The 17350-nt window shown below is 43.8% G+C and overlaps 1 protein-coding gene across 2 annotated transcripts in view; it reads right to left on the bottom strand.

Annotated features, from left to right (window-relative positions):
- Window positions 1-17350, bottom strand: part of larp1 (La ribonucleoprotein 1, translational regulator) — a 76143-nt gene that overhangs the window by 4752 nt on the left and 54041 nt on the right. The window contains exons 8-20 of one of the 2 annotated variants that reach the window (XM_079507509.1): window positions 13823-13985; window positions 13396-13540; window positions 11526-11703; window positions 8558-8715; window positions 8075-8164; window positions 7264-7590; window positions 5175-5298; window positions 4851-5056; window positions 3160-3266; window positions 2373-2530; window positions 1992-2136; window positions 1413-1522; window positions 1165-1292 (exon numbers count right to left, since the gene is read on the bottom strand). In XM_079507509.1, the coding sequence (XP_079363635.1) occupies window positions 1165-1292; window positions 1413-1522; window positions 1992-2136; window positions 2373-2530; window positions 3160-3266; window positions 4851-5056; window positions 5175-5298; window positions 7264-7590; window positions 8075-8164; window positions 8558-8715; window positions 11526-11703; window positions 13396-13540; window positions 13823-13985 (2039 nt within the window). Of the gene's footprint in view, window positions 1-1164; window positions 1293-1412; window positions 1523-1991; window positions 2137-2372; window positions 2531-3159; window positions 3267-4850; window positions 5057-5174; window positions 5299-7263; window positions 7591-8074; window positions 8168-8557; window positions 8716-11525; window positions 11704-13395; window positions 13541-13822; window positions 13986-17350 lie in introns of both variants that reach the window. The other variant, XM_079507508.1, reaches the window with a different exon arrangement.

The raw sequence follows: 17350 nt of genomic DNA on the forward strand, positions 1-17350 counted from the left end.
AACTAAACTGACAGTAACTAAACTGACAGTAACTAAACTGACAGTAACTGAACTGACAGTAACTAAACTGACAGTAACTGAACTGACAGTAACTAAACTGACAGTAACTAAACTGACAGTAACTAAACTGACAGTAACTAAACTGACAGTAACTGAACTGACAGTAACTAAACTGACAGTAACTAAACTGACAGTAACTGAACTGACAGTAACTAAACTGACAGTAACTAAACTGACAGTAACTAAACTGACAGTAACTAAACTGACAGTAACTGAACTGACAGTAACTGAACTGACAGTAACTGAACTGACAGTAACTGAACTGACAGTAACTAAACTGACAGTAACTAAACTGACAGTAACTGAACTGACAGTAACTAAACTGACAGTAACTGAACTGACAGTAACTAAACTGACAGTAACTAAACTGACAGTAACTAAACTGACAGTAACTAAACTGACAGTAACTGAACTGACAGTAACTGAACTGACAGTAACTAAACTGACAGTAACTGAACTGACAGTAACTGAACTGACAGTAACTAAACTGACAGTAACTAAACTGACAGTAACTAAACTGACAGTAACTAAACTGACAGTAACTGAACTGACAGTAACTAAACTGACAGTAACTGAACTGACAGTAACTGAACTGACAGTAACTGAACTGACAGTAACTAAACTGACAGTAACTAAACTGACAGTAACTAAACTGACAGTAACTAAACTGACAGTAACTGAACTGACAGTAACTAAACTGACAGTAACTAAACTGACAGTAACTAAACTGACAGTAACTAAACTGACAGTAACTGAACTGACAGTAACTGAACTGACAGTAACTAAACTGACAGTAACTGAACTGACAGTAACTAAACTGACAGTAACTAAACTGACAGTAACTAAACTGACAGTAACTAAACTGACAGTAGCTGTACTGACAGTAACTAAACTGACAGTAACTGAACTGAGAGTAACTAAACTGAGAGTAACTAAACTGAGAGTAGCTGTACTGACAGTAACTAAACTGACAGTAACTAAACTGACAGTAACTAAACTGAGAGTAGCTGTACTGACAGTAACTAAACTGACAGTAACTGAACTGAGAGTAACTGAACTGAGAGTAACTGTAATAAACACATTCAACAGAAACATTCCACTCACATCGATCCTGAAGTCCTCCAAACGTTTGAACTTGCTCAGGTACTCCTGCAGCTTGGGATCAATCTCCATGGTCTTGGCTTTGGAGTATTTGAGGAAGGCCCAGAACTTCTCCAGTCCATAAAGCTGGCCTGTGTGAGGAGGAGGCAGAGTCACGTTCAGAACACAATCTGAAAACAACCTCTGTAGTCCATGATCCTACAGCGGATATTGTGGTGGATATTTCTCTGTGTGTTTTATGTTAATCTCACCAGCTTCGTAGTCCTTAACGGTCTCTTCCTGGAAGTCCTTGAAGATGTCTGGTCTGAACTTCCGCTCCAGGCCGTAGCTGTAGTACCTGAACAGGCACTCCAAACCGTACCTGAACGCACACACAAATATGAGTAACGATTAATATGCAAAATCGATTTGGACCCCGGAAAGGACTAGGCTTTTATTTATTTTTGCACCGGCCTGCTCCGGGCCATGACAGTGGGGGCTACTACTAGTAAGGGCTACCATTTGGAAATATACGGCGCGCGCGCGCACGCACGCACGCACGCACGCACGCACGCACGCACGCACGCACACGCACACACACACACACACACACACACACACACACACGTTGATAGAATAAAAAAGTTAATAATCAATAGTTCCAGCCTAACCAGGATTTTATACAACAATGGTTGTCAAAGTGGGGTCCAGGGACCCTCAGGGTTCTAAATAGATAAGGATCTAAACTCAGGTCTGAAACTCTGAGAGTTAAGGGCGTCCTTGAAGCTAAAAAGTTATCAAACCACTGTTCTAATAAAACATGATCTAAATGAGCAGGGTGGCGTCCGTACCTGTATCCTTCTTTTCCGTCCTCCACCACCAGCTGTCTGAACTCCTCGTACATCTTCCTGTTGAAGTGGTCCCTCAGGAAGAAGGACCAGAAGCGGAACAGCGTGTTCATCTCCTGCGATTGGCCGATTCCCAGCCGCTTACGCTCTGTTTGATTGGTAGAGAAGTGGGAAAGAGATAAGCAGAGGCGTATAAGTCAAAATATGATCCGCCGCCGTGATTCCGGCGGCACTCGCCCCTCTATACGAGAAATCACGGTGGCTGGGCCAGGCTAGTTTTGGCCTAAATGTACAACAGCCTCAACTCTGGCACTTAGTGGACACGTTGAGTAACAGTCGTAGGGAAAAGGAGCAGTGAGTGTGTGTGTGTGTAACTGTGTGTACCAGTTAAGCAGCGCCGGCGGTACTTGTGGTAAACGTGTTGCGTGAAGCCGTTCTCCTTGAGCAGCTCGTGAGAGGGGTGCTGGAACTTGGGGAGGGACTGGGGCGTGCAGCCGATGTTCCCCAGGGCGGGGGTGCCCTCCGATGGGCTGGCGTTGGAGCTGAGGTGGAGTCAAAACATGAATATGAGCTCAATCAGTCCTGTCCGACTCAAAGCGTTTTACACTGTAGTTCTTTTGTGTGTCATAGTGACATTGATGCGAGACGTATTGTCAGAGTTTATATAGACCGTGATTACATGTATAGGCCACATTTTCATGGTTTTATGGTATTTTTTGGTTTCCTACATCTTGTTTTTAATGATCAATTCAATGATTTCTTTCAGTAATTTCATGAAGAAATACATTTTATAAAAAAATCGAAGAAATTCCAGGTGATCTACCATCTTGTATATCTGCTATTTTCAGGGGAGACATCTAATTTCTCTTTTGGGTCACAGGCTAAAACATTTGGGAACTACCGATACAGACGTGAAGATATGACCAACGGCGACATGGTCAGAGGATAACGTCCGTACCTGACTGAAGGTCATGGTCAGAGGATAACGTCCGTACCTGACTGAAGGACATGGTCAGAGGATAACGTCCGTACCTGACTGAAGGTCATGGTCAGAGGATAACGTCCGTACCTGACTGAAGATATGACCAACGGCAACATGGTCAGAGGATAACGTCCGTACCTGACTGAAGATATGACCAACGGCGACATGGTCAGAGGATAACGTCCGTACCTGACTGAAGCCGTGCGGGAGCGGTGTTCTCTGGAGTCCATCACCCAGCCAACGTGACACTCTGTGGGAGGGTTGGAACTGTGCCGGGTCTTCCTCTTCCTGGGAGTCTGGGGGGGGGGGTGGAAAAGGAACACGATCCATTAGGGATGCACAATAATTATTGGCCCCGATACATACTTATTGGCCAAATATCAGGAATTACGACATCATCCTGATAAATCCGAACATTATTAATAGCTCCGATAATGTACTGTATATATATTCTTTATTTTATATAGTTTCATATGCTTGCAGTTCTGCTAAATGATTTGTTTTATCTGTTGACAAAGCACCCAGAGGCTTTTGGATCTCTTTAAAGAGTGTCATAGGTATGATAGCTATGTTGGCCTGGGCCGTGGCTCAGCGGTCCAGGCACCTTGGCTGGTAATGCAGTCTGGCAGTGTGCGGCGGGTTCGACTCCCGATCCCGACGGCCTTTACTGCATGTCACCCGCCCCACCTCTCTCCCCATTTCCTGTCAGCCTACTGTCTGTCCCTCTATAAAAAATATAAAAATAAAGGCTAAAGCCACAAAAAACATTAAAAAAAGAAAAAGTCAATGCTATGTTAACAGCTTCACTGTTCACCCGCTAAACAGCAAGGAAACCGTCTTTCCCTGCGGAACACGCTAAACCTGCTATTCCTTTTATACGTTTAATTAAACGGTCTTTCCCTGCGTAACACGCTAAACCTGCTATTCATTTTATATGTTTAATTCGCCGTTTTTTGATGACTTTCATGAGAATCCGGCTTTGTCGTGGACATCGTGACGAGGCCGACGCGCTATGATGACGTAATCGGAAATCGACCTATAACTGACTTGCAAGGGCTTCTGGGAAACTGAGTCCAATGCAAAGTGAACGAGGGTTGTATAGACAATCTTGGCTGGCTCTGCTCTTTGTTTGTGAGCCATATCGTGGAAGTGGCTTATGTGTCGGCTCAATAATAAACGATCAGACTATTTTCAGCCGAATAATCAAGATACAGAACTAGAATTACGACACATTGACTCTCCAAAGGTAACTGTAAACATCGGCAGCGACCGTAACTTCTTATAATGTTAAACACGGCAATAAAGCTGTTAAATGTACCGTTACTCACTAGTATGTATTTATTACGCCGGGTTATTAGTATCGGTCTTGAGAAGCAGGAATTTATTGATATCGGTTTAAAAAAATCAATATTGTACAATCAATACATGTACAAATGCGTGTGCGGCAATCCAACTTAATTCAAAAACTAGTAAATCAATATATGTTTGTCTTGTGTGCACATCTGATATTTTCGCAGCATGTGCTAGCATGTGTCCGGGTAGCTCAGTCGGTAGAGCTCTCACCTTTGGGCCACAAGTTCATGGGTTCGATCCCGGGCACCGCCAACTCAGCGAATGAGTAGCACGGCTTGGTGCAGCAATTCGTGCGCCAAGTACTGGGAGCTGATGGTAGGTGTGGCGCTCCACCTCAGCAATCCATCTCCCTGGGGTCTAGCGCGTTGTAACGGGAAGAGACTCCCGTGTGTTACTGGCTGATACCGAAAATAAGCCACTCACGAACCTACTTCTTCTACTCCCCATAATAGGGAAGCCAGGGTTCATGTGGTTAATATACATCCCCTGCGTATACACACCGCTGGCACCAGGACATTCTTTCTTACCTTGGCGTCAACCGGCCGGCTCTCCTTCACCACGGGGTAGAAGCGCGGCGCCATGGTGGGGTCCTTCCGGTGAGGGGTGCGGGGCGTGCGAGGCGTGCGGGCACTGCGGTAGTTGGGCGAGTCAGGCACAGTAGTCGGGAGTGAGCGGGCTATCGTGGAAGGTTCAGGGGCACCGAAGAGTTTGTTTGCCAGAGCATCCGTGGGAACTGAGGAGACGAGAGACAGAAGTTATTCAGTATTTATCAAACCAGCAGTTCCGGCCCGTGTTGTCACACAAAAGCCAAAGTTGTAATAAAATAAAAGCAGATGTTGCATGGTGCTTACTCTGCTGTGGCCGTGGGGGCCCTGGGGGGACCTCCTGATCAGGGTCCACAGGGGGCTCAGGGGTCAGGCAGTCAAACTGTTCACGGCTTATCAGGTGGACCTTCTTGAAGTTCTCCACCTCTTGCTGTTGAGAGGAAAACATTGTGGTTTAATAAAGAGGACAATCAGGAGAACTAAATAAATGCACACCCGGTACACGTCGACAGTAATGGCCTTCCGTGGCTTGCTTGCTTGCCAGAGGAATTTGGCTCCTGAAGACAAAATAACTAAATAAAGTAGCAAAACTTTTAAGGTGACACGAATCAACACCACATTGACTTAAATTAGCTTTCAGACAGAAACAGTACCATCACTTCTAAAGTGGAAAACATTCTTTTACAATACAAAAAACTAAAAATTAAGCAACATGACGATCTAAAGCACATCGCGAGTGAACACACTCAGAGCCCCACTGTGTGTGTGTATAGTTGTATACATATATATATCCAAACAAAAACAAGAAAAGGAAGATGTAATTCAGGAGACGACGCTGAACCGAGTTTCCTGTGCGTGACAGACCTTTTCTGGAACAGTTTGGAGACCGAGACACAACAGCAGAACACGGCTGCCAGAAAGACCTTTTTAACCTTCATGTCTGTTGGGTTCTTCGCTGCAGTGAGTGAGTGGAGTGGGACACCGACGGCAGGTCTATATGAACAACACAACACCCAAGCAGTCCACGGGCACCCTGAACATTCCAGCTGCTGGAACCAACTCATCACAACAGCACACACCTCCATCACTTGGCCCCACCAGTATACGGCCATGTTTTAACCACTTACCACTGTTAGTACCATTGTGAATTATGATCATTATAGTAACAGGAATTACAGTACTAGTAGTACTACTACTGCTACCACCTATAAACAACACTACTACTACAACTACTACAGTAAATACATCAACTAATAATAGTAATTTACTCTTACTGTTATTAACATAGAACGAACACTATTACAAACAATGTCAACGGCTGACTGTGCCATCCAGCAACTCAAATAGAGGTGCAACTGTCCAATAATCCATTTAATAGATCGACATTCAAAAATAGCAAGAACAGCAGATCTTCAAGCTCACAATCATAGCAACAAGTTGTGAGCTTGTCGAACGGCAATTCTTTGCTATTTTTGTCATTTAATTTTTTTTATCTAACCCATTTTTTGGCATCGGTATATAAAAACGAAGGGAAAAAAAGAACAAGAAAAAAAAAACGTGCTTCTCGATAATTGTAATTGATTCAATAATCACTAAGATGATCAATATCTCCATTCTATCCGCTGAGAACCACTCACGCCTTCCTCCATGCCAAACCAAGTGTCCTCGGCTCTTCCAGTGTTCATCTTCAGAGCTTTGTTTCCCCAAGAAGACCCGCCTGTTGGACCCCTTCAGGCCGAGGCCTGGCCGGAGGGGGTTTATTTATAAACAAGGCCCTGTGTTTCCACACGTCGCTGGACGTGTGCCTGGGCAGCACGTGTGACTCCACAAAGAGGGGCAACAATGCCACAATGGGCCAGCGGTGGTGGCCCGCAGCACAATCATGTCCCTTCTCTCTCCCCACTGGACAGGAGCTTTCTGTTCTGTGAGGGTGCCATATCCAGAAACTGTCCTCTCCAATGAAAGAATTATATATCTGCTCGTCATCTAGCCTTGGACAGAAACACCTCCAATGGGAGAATATACACAGAACATAGAAGCTGTCAGAAGAGCCCACTCGAATAGTGGATGTGTGTCAACAGTTGGGCCAAGCGTTGCCTTGCTTACTTGTTTCTAGACGTGTCAATGCGACGCCAAAACTGTCCACTGGAACTACTGACCTGTAGTTAACTCTGTATCGATGTTGATGTAATAATTTGTGAAGGCATCAAAAAGCTAGTTTGGTATTCCCCGATGATCAATAATACAAATGTATTTCTTTTGGTGGAATTTTTGATCCCAGCTCACATGTGTCGGTTCGGGCTGGGTTCAAACTTAACTTGGGAACTCTAAAAATGTCTTAATCTGAATACAGATTAAGACATTGTCTCTGCTTTGACCATGGACAGGACCTCACCTTGATGGTGGCGTACTCAGGCTCATAGGTGTCGTCCCACAGGTCCTGTTCGTAGTAGTAGAGCCCGTCGTTGATCACCCTGCCCAGCTCGTTGGTCAGCTTGGAGCGCGGAACGTGGTGCCCGGTGCGGTCGCCTCCCGGGTGCTTCCGCAGGTAGGGCGGCGTCTGAGTCACGATGAGGATCTTGTTGACGTCGTTGTCGTCGATCTCGCAGTCCGAGTCCTCGTCCGACCAGTCGGTGAAGGTGTTGCGCCGGCCGTCCATCTGCTCCATCTCCTCGTCGAACATGAAGTCCAGCTCCTCCGGCTCGTCGGGCTCCGCTCCGTCCTGGGGACGGAGACAGGGGAGGGGAAAGGGAGAGGAGGAAACAAAACAAAAGTGGAGAAGTAAAAGGAGAAAGACGAGACGAAAAGAGAAGGAGTAGGAGGTTATGAGTGAGTTTTTCTTGCTGTCAAATTACTTAAGACAGTTTGACCAAATGACTTGGTTGGTTCGCATGCTACGTATAAAACCCACTTTAAGGATGAGAGCCGGTGCATCTCAGGACGAGGACCACAGCAGCCTCAAAAAGGAAATCTTAAAAATGTTTACAATAGATCCACTACTCGAGGGAGGGGAAGAGAGCTACAGATCTCGCATGGAAGAGAGTGAGCTGGAGCGAAGTGACTTTATTTTTTAATTTGTATTTACCAACGCTGACCTGCGTGACCAAAGTGAAGCGATTGAAGCGACTGGAAACAAATATATATATCTTCAGATTGGAACGCACCTTTATGGATCTCACTGTAAATATCTAGGAAACATGTAGTACCTTAGCGGCTGGGGCGGCGGAGGGGGCAGGCGAGGAACCTGCTTGGGGAACCGGGGAACGAGCCGGGTCTTCTTTTTCCTTCTGTTGCTGCTGCTACAATGAAAGACGAGGCCGAAAAGAGGGAGTGGATCCCAACATAACAAAGAATATAAGATAAGGCCAAAGGAAGTAGAGTAGGATGACACTGATCTTGATAATGACCAGAGGGAGATTTGTTTGTGGCTTTGTGTCTGTAATATCTGATCTAACAAACATCAACAGATTTAGCAAACTCACACAGTGAAAGGCTATTCTCCGGGTGCTGGGTTAGTCTAAATAGCTGATCGACAAGCTCAGAGTCATAACGCATTGCAATGTGACAAGTTGTGAGCTTAGACAATGTTTCAGCTCTAAACCAAAATTACAAGCTCAAGCCTACTACTGCCATTCAAAAGAACAAAATAAATGGTGGTAAAAAGTCAAACTAAACAATCTTCCGCTCACCTTGGGTCTTGCTGGAGATGGCCTGGGCCTCTTCTTCACTTCGATCCAGGACTCAGAGTCCAGGTCAGGGAGGCTGGCGGACAGGCCTTTGGGCATGGTCTTCAGGTTGGAGATGTCCGAGTCCATCTTGGTCTGCTGCGGACCTCCTTTGGAGGAACCTGGACCAGTCAAAGGAGGGTTAGGCCAAAACATTCACACTCCATTCAGACCGACCGTCTTCACTATCGTCTGCATTATACTTCCTGGCCTTCACACATACCGTTTGCACATCGGTATTTTCGGTTGCCAATTTTGTGTCTTGTAAATCATTGCCCTTTCTCATGTCTCTCGACCGAAAACAAATCCTGGTCCATAAGCTAGGCCAAAATTTGGTACCTCCTAAGATCGCAATTCACTTTGGTATTGTTTTAGGGTCCATAGCTACTAGAAAATAATGTTTTAGACAATCATTGGTTTTGACAAGCCTCACAGTAACCACACAGCAGGTTTGTAATGCAGTTTGTCGTTGACTATTGCAGCTCTCTGATCAATCGGTCAACACGGATCCATTACTCTGCGGACTGGGTTCCCTGTCAAGACTGTAAACGGCTTATATCAATTTCAAGTCAATATTATGGCCCTTCCTCTGGTAAAAGATGGAAATGTTAATTTGAGTTGAGAAAACAACACTATACATACACTGATAAAAATACATATTCTCAGTGGTTCATGTTTATTTTTCTACAGCACAATGTAAACATCATTTGAACATCATTCAGTGCACAGCACTTCATAAAGTCTGTAGGCTGATGATGTCCGTATTGTGTTGACATTCCGCTACATCGTTCAGACAGCACTTGCTTTTTTGTGAGGGTAGACAGGCAGACACTGATGGGTGTCACCATGCAACCTCGGGGACAGGGCAGATCATCCACTGTCATTTCTTTTGTTGATAGTCTACTGCTGCAGACAGAATAAACATGATTTACATAAACATGATGTTTGCCATGATGATGATGATCGTTTGTTAAATATGTGAATGAGAGAGGCAGAATTCTACATGTTATGCATGGTATGATCTGTTCAAATACAGTGAAATTATTTGTCACTTTGCTTTGCCTTTACTCTACTGCTACTACTGAAGTCCATCTAAATGTTTCCATTGCCCTCTGACTCCCTTTAGTGACGCCGTATTACTACTGACTGCTCTCCGTGCTCCAGCTCAGAAGCCTCTAGAAAGTGGACCTTTCTTTTAACTCGGAGCCGATCGCGAGACCGGAAGTGGAATGCGACAACACACAGTAGTAGTAACATTTGTAACATCCGGTCACAGGATAAAAAATAAGGGTCTTCAAAATAAGCGTTGAACAGGGGAAAATCCTGGCAGTACGAGGTGAATTCATTAATGAATCTTGGCAGGTAAGTTACGATAAGTACAGTGGAGATTGACAGGAAACGGTGAGAGTCAGGGGCATGAAGCAGAGGTCCTGTAGGGTTCTGGAATCGAACCCAGGACTTGCTGTCACCGTCAGGCTGCATCAGAGCAAAAAAAAGATCCCTTTTTTGTGCGTTTTTCACAGACACAGAATCATATGTTTTGTGGTCATGTTTCACCAGAACCCTGGATGGCTTCGTTCCAGGCTTAAAATAATGAACATAAATATTATCGAAATCTCTATGTTTTTTTGTGGCTTTCGACTTTATTTTATATTTTTTATGGAGGGACAGACAGTAGGCTGACAGGAAATGGGAAGAGAGATGGGGGGGATGACATGCAGTATAGGCCGTCGGGATCGGGAGTCGAACCCGCGGCACACTGCCAGACTGGATTACCAGCCAAGGTGCCTGGACCGCTGAGCCACGGCCCAGGCCATGAATGGGCTTTTTACCTGTGGAACCAGAGCCGGTAAACAAAATGGCCACCACTGCTATGCTCTAAATATGGTTTCTCAGTAACCGTTACCGTAGTGCTGATTAGACAAGTTGAACAAAAACAATTCTATTCTTTTAACGTTTCACAGCTCAGTAGTTATCTATGTGTGCTGCTGTGTGTCAATGCTGAGATCAGAGTTGTTGTAGTTCTCTCCATTGATTTTCAGTCAGAGAAGAGACATGTGAAACTCATCATTTCTACTGCACTGCATTTCTATGTTGCACACTGTGATCGTGATCATCGTCATTGCAAAATGGAGAAATGTCCTATTGCTACTGCCATGAATTCATTTAATTGAACACACTTTTCTTTTGTTTTTTGCAATATAGTGCCAAACAATCTCCTGTTCTGTCCAGCCATTTCTTCCATCCATGCCCGACATCTAGGTCCATCCATCTGCTCTACTCAGTCTATCAAAATGTTCCCATTGCACTAAGACGTCCTGTGGGACCCCGTCCCCCTGGGGATGCTCATCCTTTAGTGACGGTCATGACTACTGCTCTCCGTTCTCTGTCAACTCTAAACCACAACAGTCTTCATTTAAAAATGCTACCTCATACTGCCTGTGTGAGAGTAACACTCTCACACGCTTTCGCACCACATTAGCACATGCTGCTTCGCCCGGACACGTCTTTCAAACTCAACTCGACAATAAATCAGCTTTTTATTCTGTTGTGTTATTTTTTGGCTTTTCAGCTTTTTATTCTCAGTAATTGTTTAGATTTTTTTTGGCTAAGGTGCGTTTATCACACATGATCGTAGACTTTTGTTAAGTTTTGCAATGAGCCCAATTAATCAATTTCGTACCTGCGCAGTGCGCACTTTGACCAAGAATCGCGTTATTTGCTAAGCAAAAAGCATGCACTTATGCATGTTTAAAAAGCATGCACTTATGCATGTTTAAAGCATGCACTTATGCATGCTTAAAGCATGCACTTATGCATGTTTAAAGCATGCACTTATGCATGTTTAAAGCATGCACTTATGCATGTTTGCCACCTGGATATGGCGCTGATGAGCTTCGCTTTGAGCGTTTACTGCGCTTTGAATGTTTACCTGCGGTCTGGTCGCTCATCTGTCTGGGAACGAACTCGGGACAGTTGATGAGCTGGGAGAAGTCTGTCTGGTGGTCGCCGCCGGGCATCATCAGGCCAGGCAGCGGCCATTTCTCTGGTTCCACCTTACGGCGGATCTTCATGTCGATAATCTCCACCTCCTTACTGTCCTTCAAGGCCTGGAAACGCAGGACGGAGACACAGAATAGAATGCATGGGGTTAAAGGAATGGCAATGTCCACACCTGAACTTTTTGCTGCCTCCTGGGTTGAAATGACTACTACTCACCTTCAATAACGTATGTAGCATAAATCAGTTTTGCAGCAGAATAATAGACTATTAGTGTATGTATATACGTACATATTAATGGTCCATTAACATTACGAAATATGCCAACAAGCTTCCAGTGGACATTTCATAGTAACCGTAGTGAGAATAGTACTGCCGTAGCAGACAACCCGCAGCACTCCAGGTTCAAACAAAATCCTTATAGGTGCAAGGCTCGAAGATATAAGTAGAGATGAAGAAAAACGGACGCGTTTCGGCCTGTATGGCCTTCCTCAGCGTTTGTGACAAACGCTGAGGAAGGCCATACAGGCCGAAACGCGTCCGTTTTTCAGTCTCAGAGGTAAATAAAATCATGCAAAAGGACATACAATGAGTGCTGGCATTTTCTTCATCTATATTAGTAACCGTAGTGCCAATCAAAAAAAGCTTTTCACTATTTCACAGGTGTAAAAAAAACAACAACAAAAAAACGCAAATGTGCGCTGCTGTGTAAATGCTGAGATCAGAGTTGTTGTAGTTCTCTCCATTGTTTTTCAGTCAGAGAAGAGACATGTGAAACTCATCATTTCTACTGCACGTAAAAAAAATGAAAAAAAGAAGAACATTCTGTAGATGTACTGTGATTGGGATCTCTGTGATTGCAAAACGGAGTCATTTCTTCATGCTACTATCAATTGCAGAAACGTCATTAACACCTTAATAAAATGTGCCCATCGTATATAGCGCCCGGACCACTTTTACCGACGGACCGGATGTTGTTGTGAATGTGTGTGTAGCAGCTAACATTAGCCACGCCACTATAGAGTCGATCGACAACAACGGGAGGTAAGAATAAATCTATCGCGACTAGCGACTGGACCGTGGAGGGCCATCAAACACAGGATCTTTTTTTATAATTAGGCGGGATGATTTAGATCACGAGTTATTATCGTTTTAAGATTTTCGTTGTCGTCGGCTAAACAGGCAGGGAACATTTTCGATGGCGTGTCACTGTTGTGCAACACCGAGGATTGCGCAACAAGCGCATCTAGGCTGTGGAGCGATGCGATCCGTTTTCATAAGACTAATTTGACGGAGATTAATCAATCTCCGTCTCGGGCACATGACTGTGCACTTGAACTTGACGGTGATTTACGTCATGGGCCTTTAAACTGTTTTAATGGCATCCAACAGTATTTTTTTCCAGAGCGACTTACAGTAAGCAAGGTTAACACGAGGTAATACATCAAATGCATTGAAATAGTAGTCTAGGATCATAGGTAAAACAAGAACCTATCATCAGTCTACACTCTAAAAGAAGTGAGCTGTACATTGAAACTATACAAACTATAGGATGCCAGGTCAACAAATGAACCATATCTAAAGGTCGACAGGGCTAGGGTAAGTTCTATGGGCTAAGGTGGATATAGGAAATATAGGGGAAAATATAGGGGGAAAAAGCATTACAAAAAAAATCACATTTTTCAGAATCGGCCTCAGGTCTAAGTCTAGTTCAACGAAGACCAAACTGACTGACAATTAATCGAACACTTTTGCTATTTATTAAAAAAAACTAAATAGCTGGGAGGGAGTGGAGTGTTTACCTCCAGGATGAGGCTGACGTCGGTGGTGAGGGCCTGGACTCGGTGGAAGCTGGCGATGAGGGAGATGGCCAGGAAGCCCTCCTGGTCCATCTTCCTCCGAAGGAAGAAGTCACGCTCCAGGTTGTCCAGGCTGAAGTAGTACTCGCTACAAGAGGACAGGACATTGTTGTTATCATTATTATTATATTAGTAGTAGTATTATGTTTAAAACATAGTTTTAAGTCGAAAGGCCCCGAACAAGGGAAAAGCAGGCACATATAAAATCTTTTTTTTCATTATTTTTAAATAAAATGAACAGTTAAACAGAAGTTGAATTTATGAACCAAGAAAATGTCGAGTTAAAAAAAACAGAGCGCCTTGCAGTAGAACTATGAACTCTAAATATATTGTGTCAGTTGCTGCAAAGGGGGGGACGACGACGACATACATCTGTCTCTTGATGTAGTCTTTGAGCAGGTCCTGGTCCACAGAGAACAGGTCGTTGCTGCTCAGGTTATCGTAGTAGTAGGTCACTGTGCTGTTGAACTTCTGGCCGTAAGCACCATCTTTCCCCTCGTAGGACTTGTAGCCATAGTGGTACTCATAGTGACCTGGAAGGAGAGAGGTGAGATGACAGGACGGTCAGTCAGAGACAGACAGAGGCACTAGTAGAATAAATGGATTAGGGCTGCAACAGTAACTACGGAATGATTATTCCTTCAATTACGTTTTCAGCTAATTGGGTAATCGAGAAGCACGTCGACGAACTTGGATTCAAATTAATTGATTTATACCGTATTTATACTTAATCCGTCACAAAAGTGAAACCATTGAGATATCATAAATCACCGATTATCACTATTTTTGAAAATAGATTGTCAATTATGTTTCATAATTGATTCAATTGATGAACTAATAAGTTGAATCAATTATGAAACATAATACATTTTACACATTTATGTACTGCCTATATCTGAGTCAGGTGAATGAAGAGAAACAGCTAAAAGAGACTGTGAAAGAAGAGAGTGAGAGGGATAGTAAGATTGAGAAAACATGGAGGATGAGTGAGGAGAGAGAGAGAGAGAGAGGATTGACACATTAGGCCAGACGACCAAAAGTCAGATATACGTACAGGCAGAGAAAAAGACTAACTATAGTATACTATAGACACTCTCCCATGAATCAGTGCTGCGCCACACGGGTGGGACAACGCATGTGACACATTTACAGCACAGTTTACACTCACTTAGTGTGGTGTGCTTCTTCAACACCGTGAATGAGAGAGAGAGAGAGAGAGAGAGAGAGCGTGTGTGTGTGTGTGTGTGTGAGTGTGTGTGTGCACTGTGCATACAGGATGAAGTATGCATAGGAGACAGAAAAGACAGAAAGTCTGTGTTTAAAGTTAATTTGTGGAGCGTTATATTGTTCCCCTGGGGCACATTCCTACCGTAAGCGACTCACCACCACACAGTGTGGTGGAGGAGAGGAGAGAAGAGCCTCCTAACTCTCAGCTGCACTTACTGCATCTCTCTCAGCCGCCTCCCTCTCTTATTCTATGTCTGGTCTCCCCCCAGTTTCACCCCCTGCACTCTCTCTCTCTCTCTCTCTCTCTCTCATATATGTTAGACACCTCATGGCCTCGTGTAATGTGTTCTTATGTCCTATGTTGTGTCTGTATGAGCATTTATGATTTGGATTCAGTCTGCCATATTTGTCTATTTTGACTGAACATTTAAGGGCAATGAAGAATAAATTAAAATAAAAGAGAAAACAAATAGTTGAATGTCAAAAACAACTGTAGAAAACAAAACGTCCATTTAGCCTCCTTTCTGAGTAAAGGGAAGTTACTTCCAAGTTAGAAGTTAGACAGAAAAGTACGCACGCCAAAGCCAACACGTCTCTCTCTCCCCTCCCGGCTCCAAGGCACATGGGACCCAAAGCTCTCCTCATAACACCACTGCTACGGGGTTTATTTCACTGCTTATGTTTTTACTGTGGTTATTGCCTCAGCAGGGGTCCAGATCAGGGCGAGAATATACACACAATCACAACCACGGTAGGGAAGAAATATATGGAGAGATATGCTGGATCTATATAGCACAAAGAAGGGTTATCGTATTTTCTTTTTGAGTGGTGCAACCACTCCTATAGACAGCTATGTGTGTGGCTGTGTCCCTGCCTGGTTCTGTCCATGGCTGTGTGCAGCACAAAAATAGCGTTATAGCGTTTGTTCACCACCAAGTGTCACTGTTACACAGCCTAAAACACAGACACACACAGGCCAGGGAGGAGGGCTTGTACAGTACAGTACAGTACAGTACAGTACAGTACAGTACAGTACAGTACAGTACAGTACAGTACAGTACAGTACAGTACAGTACAGTACAGTACAGTACAGTACAACTGACTTCAGACGGGTCTGATTTTTCTCTTGTTTCCTCCAAGAACAAGTCTTCAGTGTTCTGGGTGAAGGTGTATGATCCTCCTAATGAGGATAAACCTCAACGTATTATTGCCATATAGCTGGCAGAACATTCTATTGGGTCCCTAACCTCAATTTATTATTGCCTTATAGCTGGTTAACCCACTAAAATCCTATACTGTATACTTAGTTGACCAGGATTCTCAAGGGCAAGTGTTTATAGAATATTATTATTTAAATAGTACCCCAGATATACTCTTTGGGATACAGTGACATGGGGGAAAATGTATTATCATTTTGCTCCTTTTATTGTGATTTTTCTTTTTAAAGAAAGAAAATATGAACTTCTAATCATCCACATTTTATGTGGCTGCTTGGGATGTGTGAATTGGAAAGTGAGTTAATATTTTCTTTCTTTCAAAACACAAACAAGGAGGAAAATGATATGCCTTTCATGTGGAAGGTTGTGGGTTCGAACCCTGCCTGCCCAGGGTCGACGTCAACAAGGGCACGCGGTCGCAACGGGTTCCTAACGCCAAATCAAATGGGTTCAGATCTGAGCCAAGTCTCCTGAGGAGGCGCGTCTGAAGCCTGTCCTGGACGGGGTATCCTGACGTAAAAAAAACAAATCCATGTGGCTGCTTGGGAAATTGGTTCAAACCTGGGTTTACACAGGGGGAACATCATGTTCCTTCTCACGTTTGATTTCTTGACTGGCTTCTTGTAAGTTTTTGTTCTGCCATCTTCATAATCTCAATATTAACATTACAGCAAAGTCCAAATGTCAGGCATGTGTGCTGCTGTGTTTCAATGCTGAGATCAGAGTTGATGTACTTCTCTCCATTGGTTTGCAGTCAGAGAAGAGACATGTGAAAGTTAAACTCATCACTTCTACAGCGTTCAGGCTACTGGCTTTTACGCGGAGTAAAAAGCATAATTAATGTATAATATGCAATTATGCACCAACTATACACATATACTGCATGTATACTTTAGAACCGGTTGCACTATAAGCTACTATAAACTGTCAATATGCATGATGCCACTACTCCAATTCCTGTATATCTATTTTACTCTCTCTTGACCAACTTGGGCTTTCAAATCTGTCTTTTTTCTCTTGAAGAATAGAATAGAATACAGAATAGAAAACAAAACAAAAAAAACAAAACATGTCTTTGATGTTTTGGAACTAAAACAACTGGTGAGATTGAAATACAGACTAAGTCTCCATAAGAGAGAGAGGGAGGGAGAGAGAGAGAGAAAGAGTGTGTGTGTGTGTGTGTGTGTGTGTGTGTGTTAGTGTTGCGCGGGTCAGGGTTTTTCATGACCCGCAGGTCCCGCATGTGATAATAATCTGACTCGGCTCAGCCCGCCCCGCAGCACCACATCAATTTTCACAACTCGACCTGGCCCGCAACCCGCCATCATTAAATGCACGTCAAATATGTCTTTGAACGCGGCTTTTATTTGTCAAAAAAGGTGCTTCTAAACTGTCTTAAAGGCTAATAATATCACTGGCAAGCACGCATAGTCACAGGTGTTCCGACCACCGCA

This window comes from Electrona antarctica (genome assembly GCF_951216825.1).
Source record: "Electrona antarctica genome assembly, chromosome: 8".
NCBI lineage: Eukaryota > Metazoa > Chordata > Actinopteri > Myctophiformes > Myctophidae > Electrona > Electrona antarctica.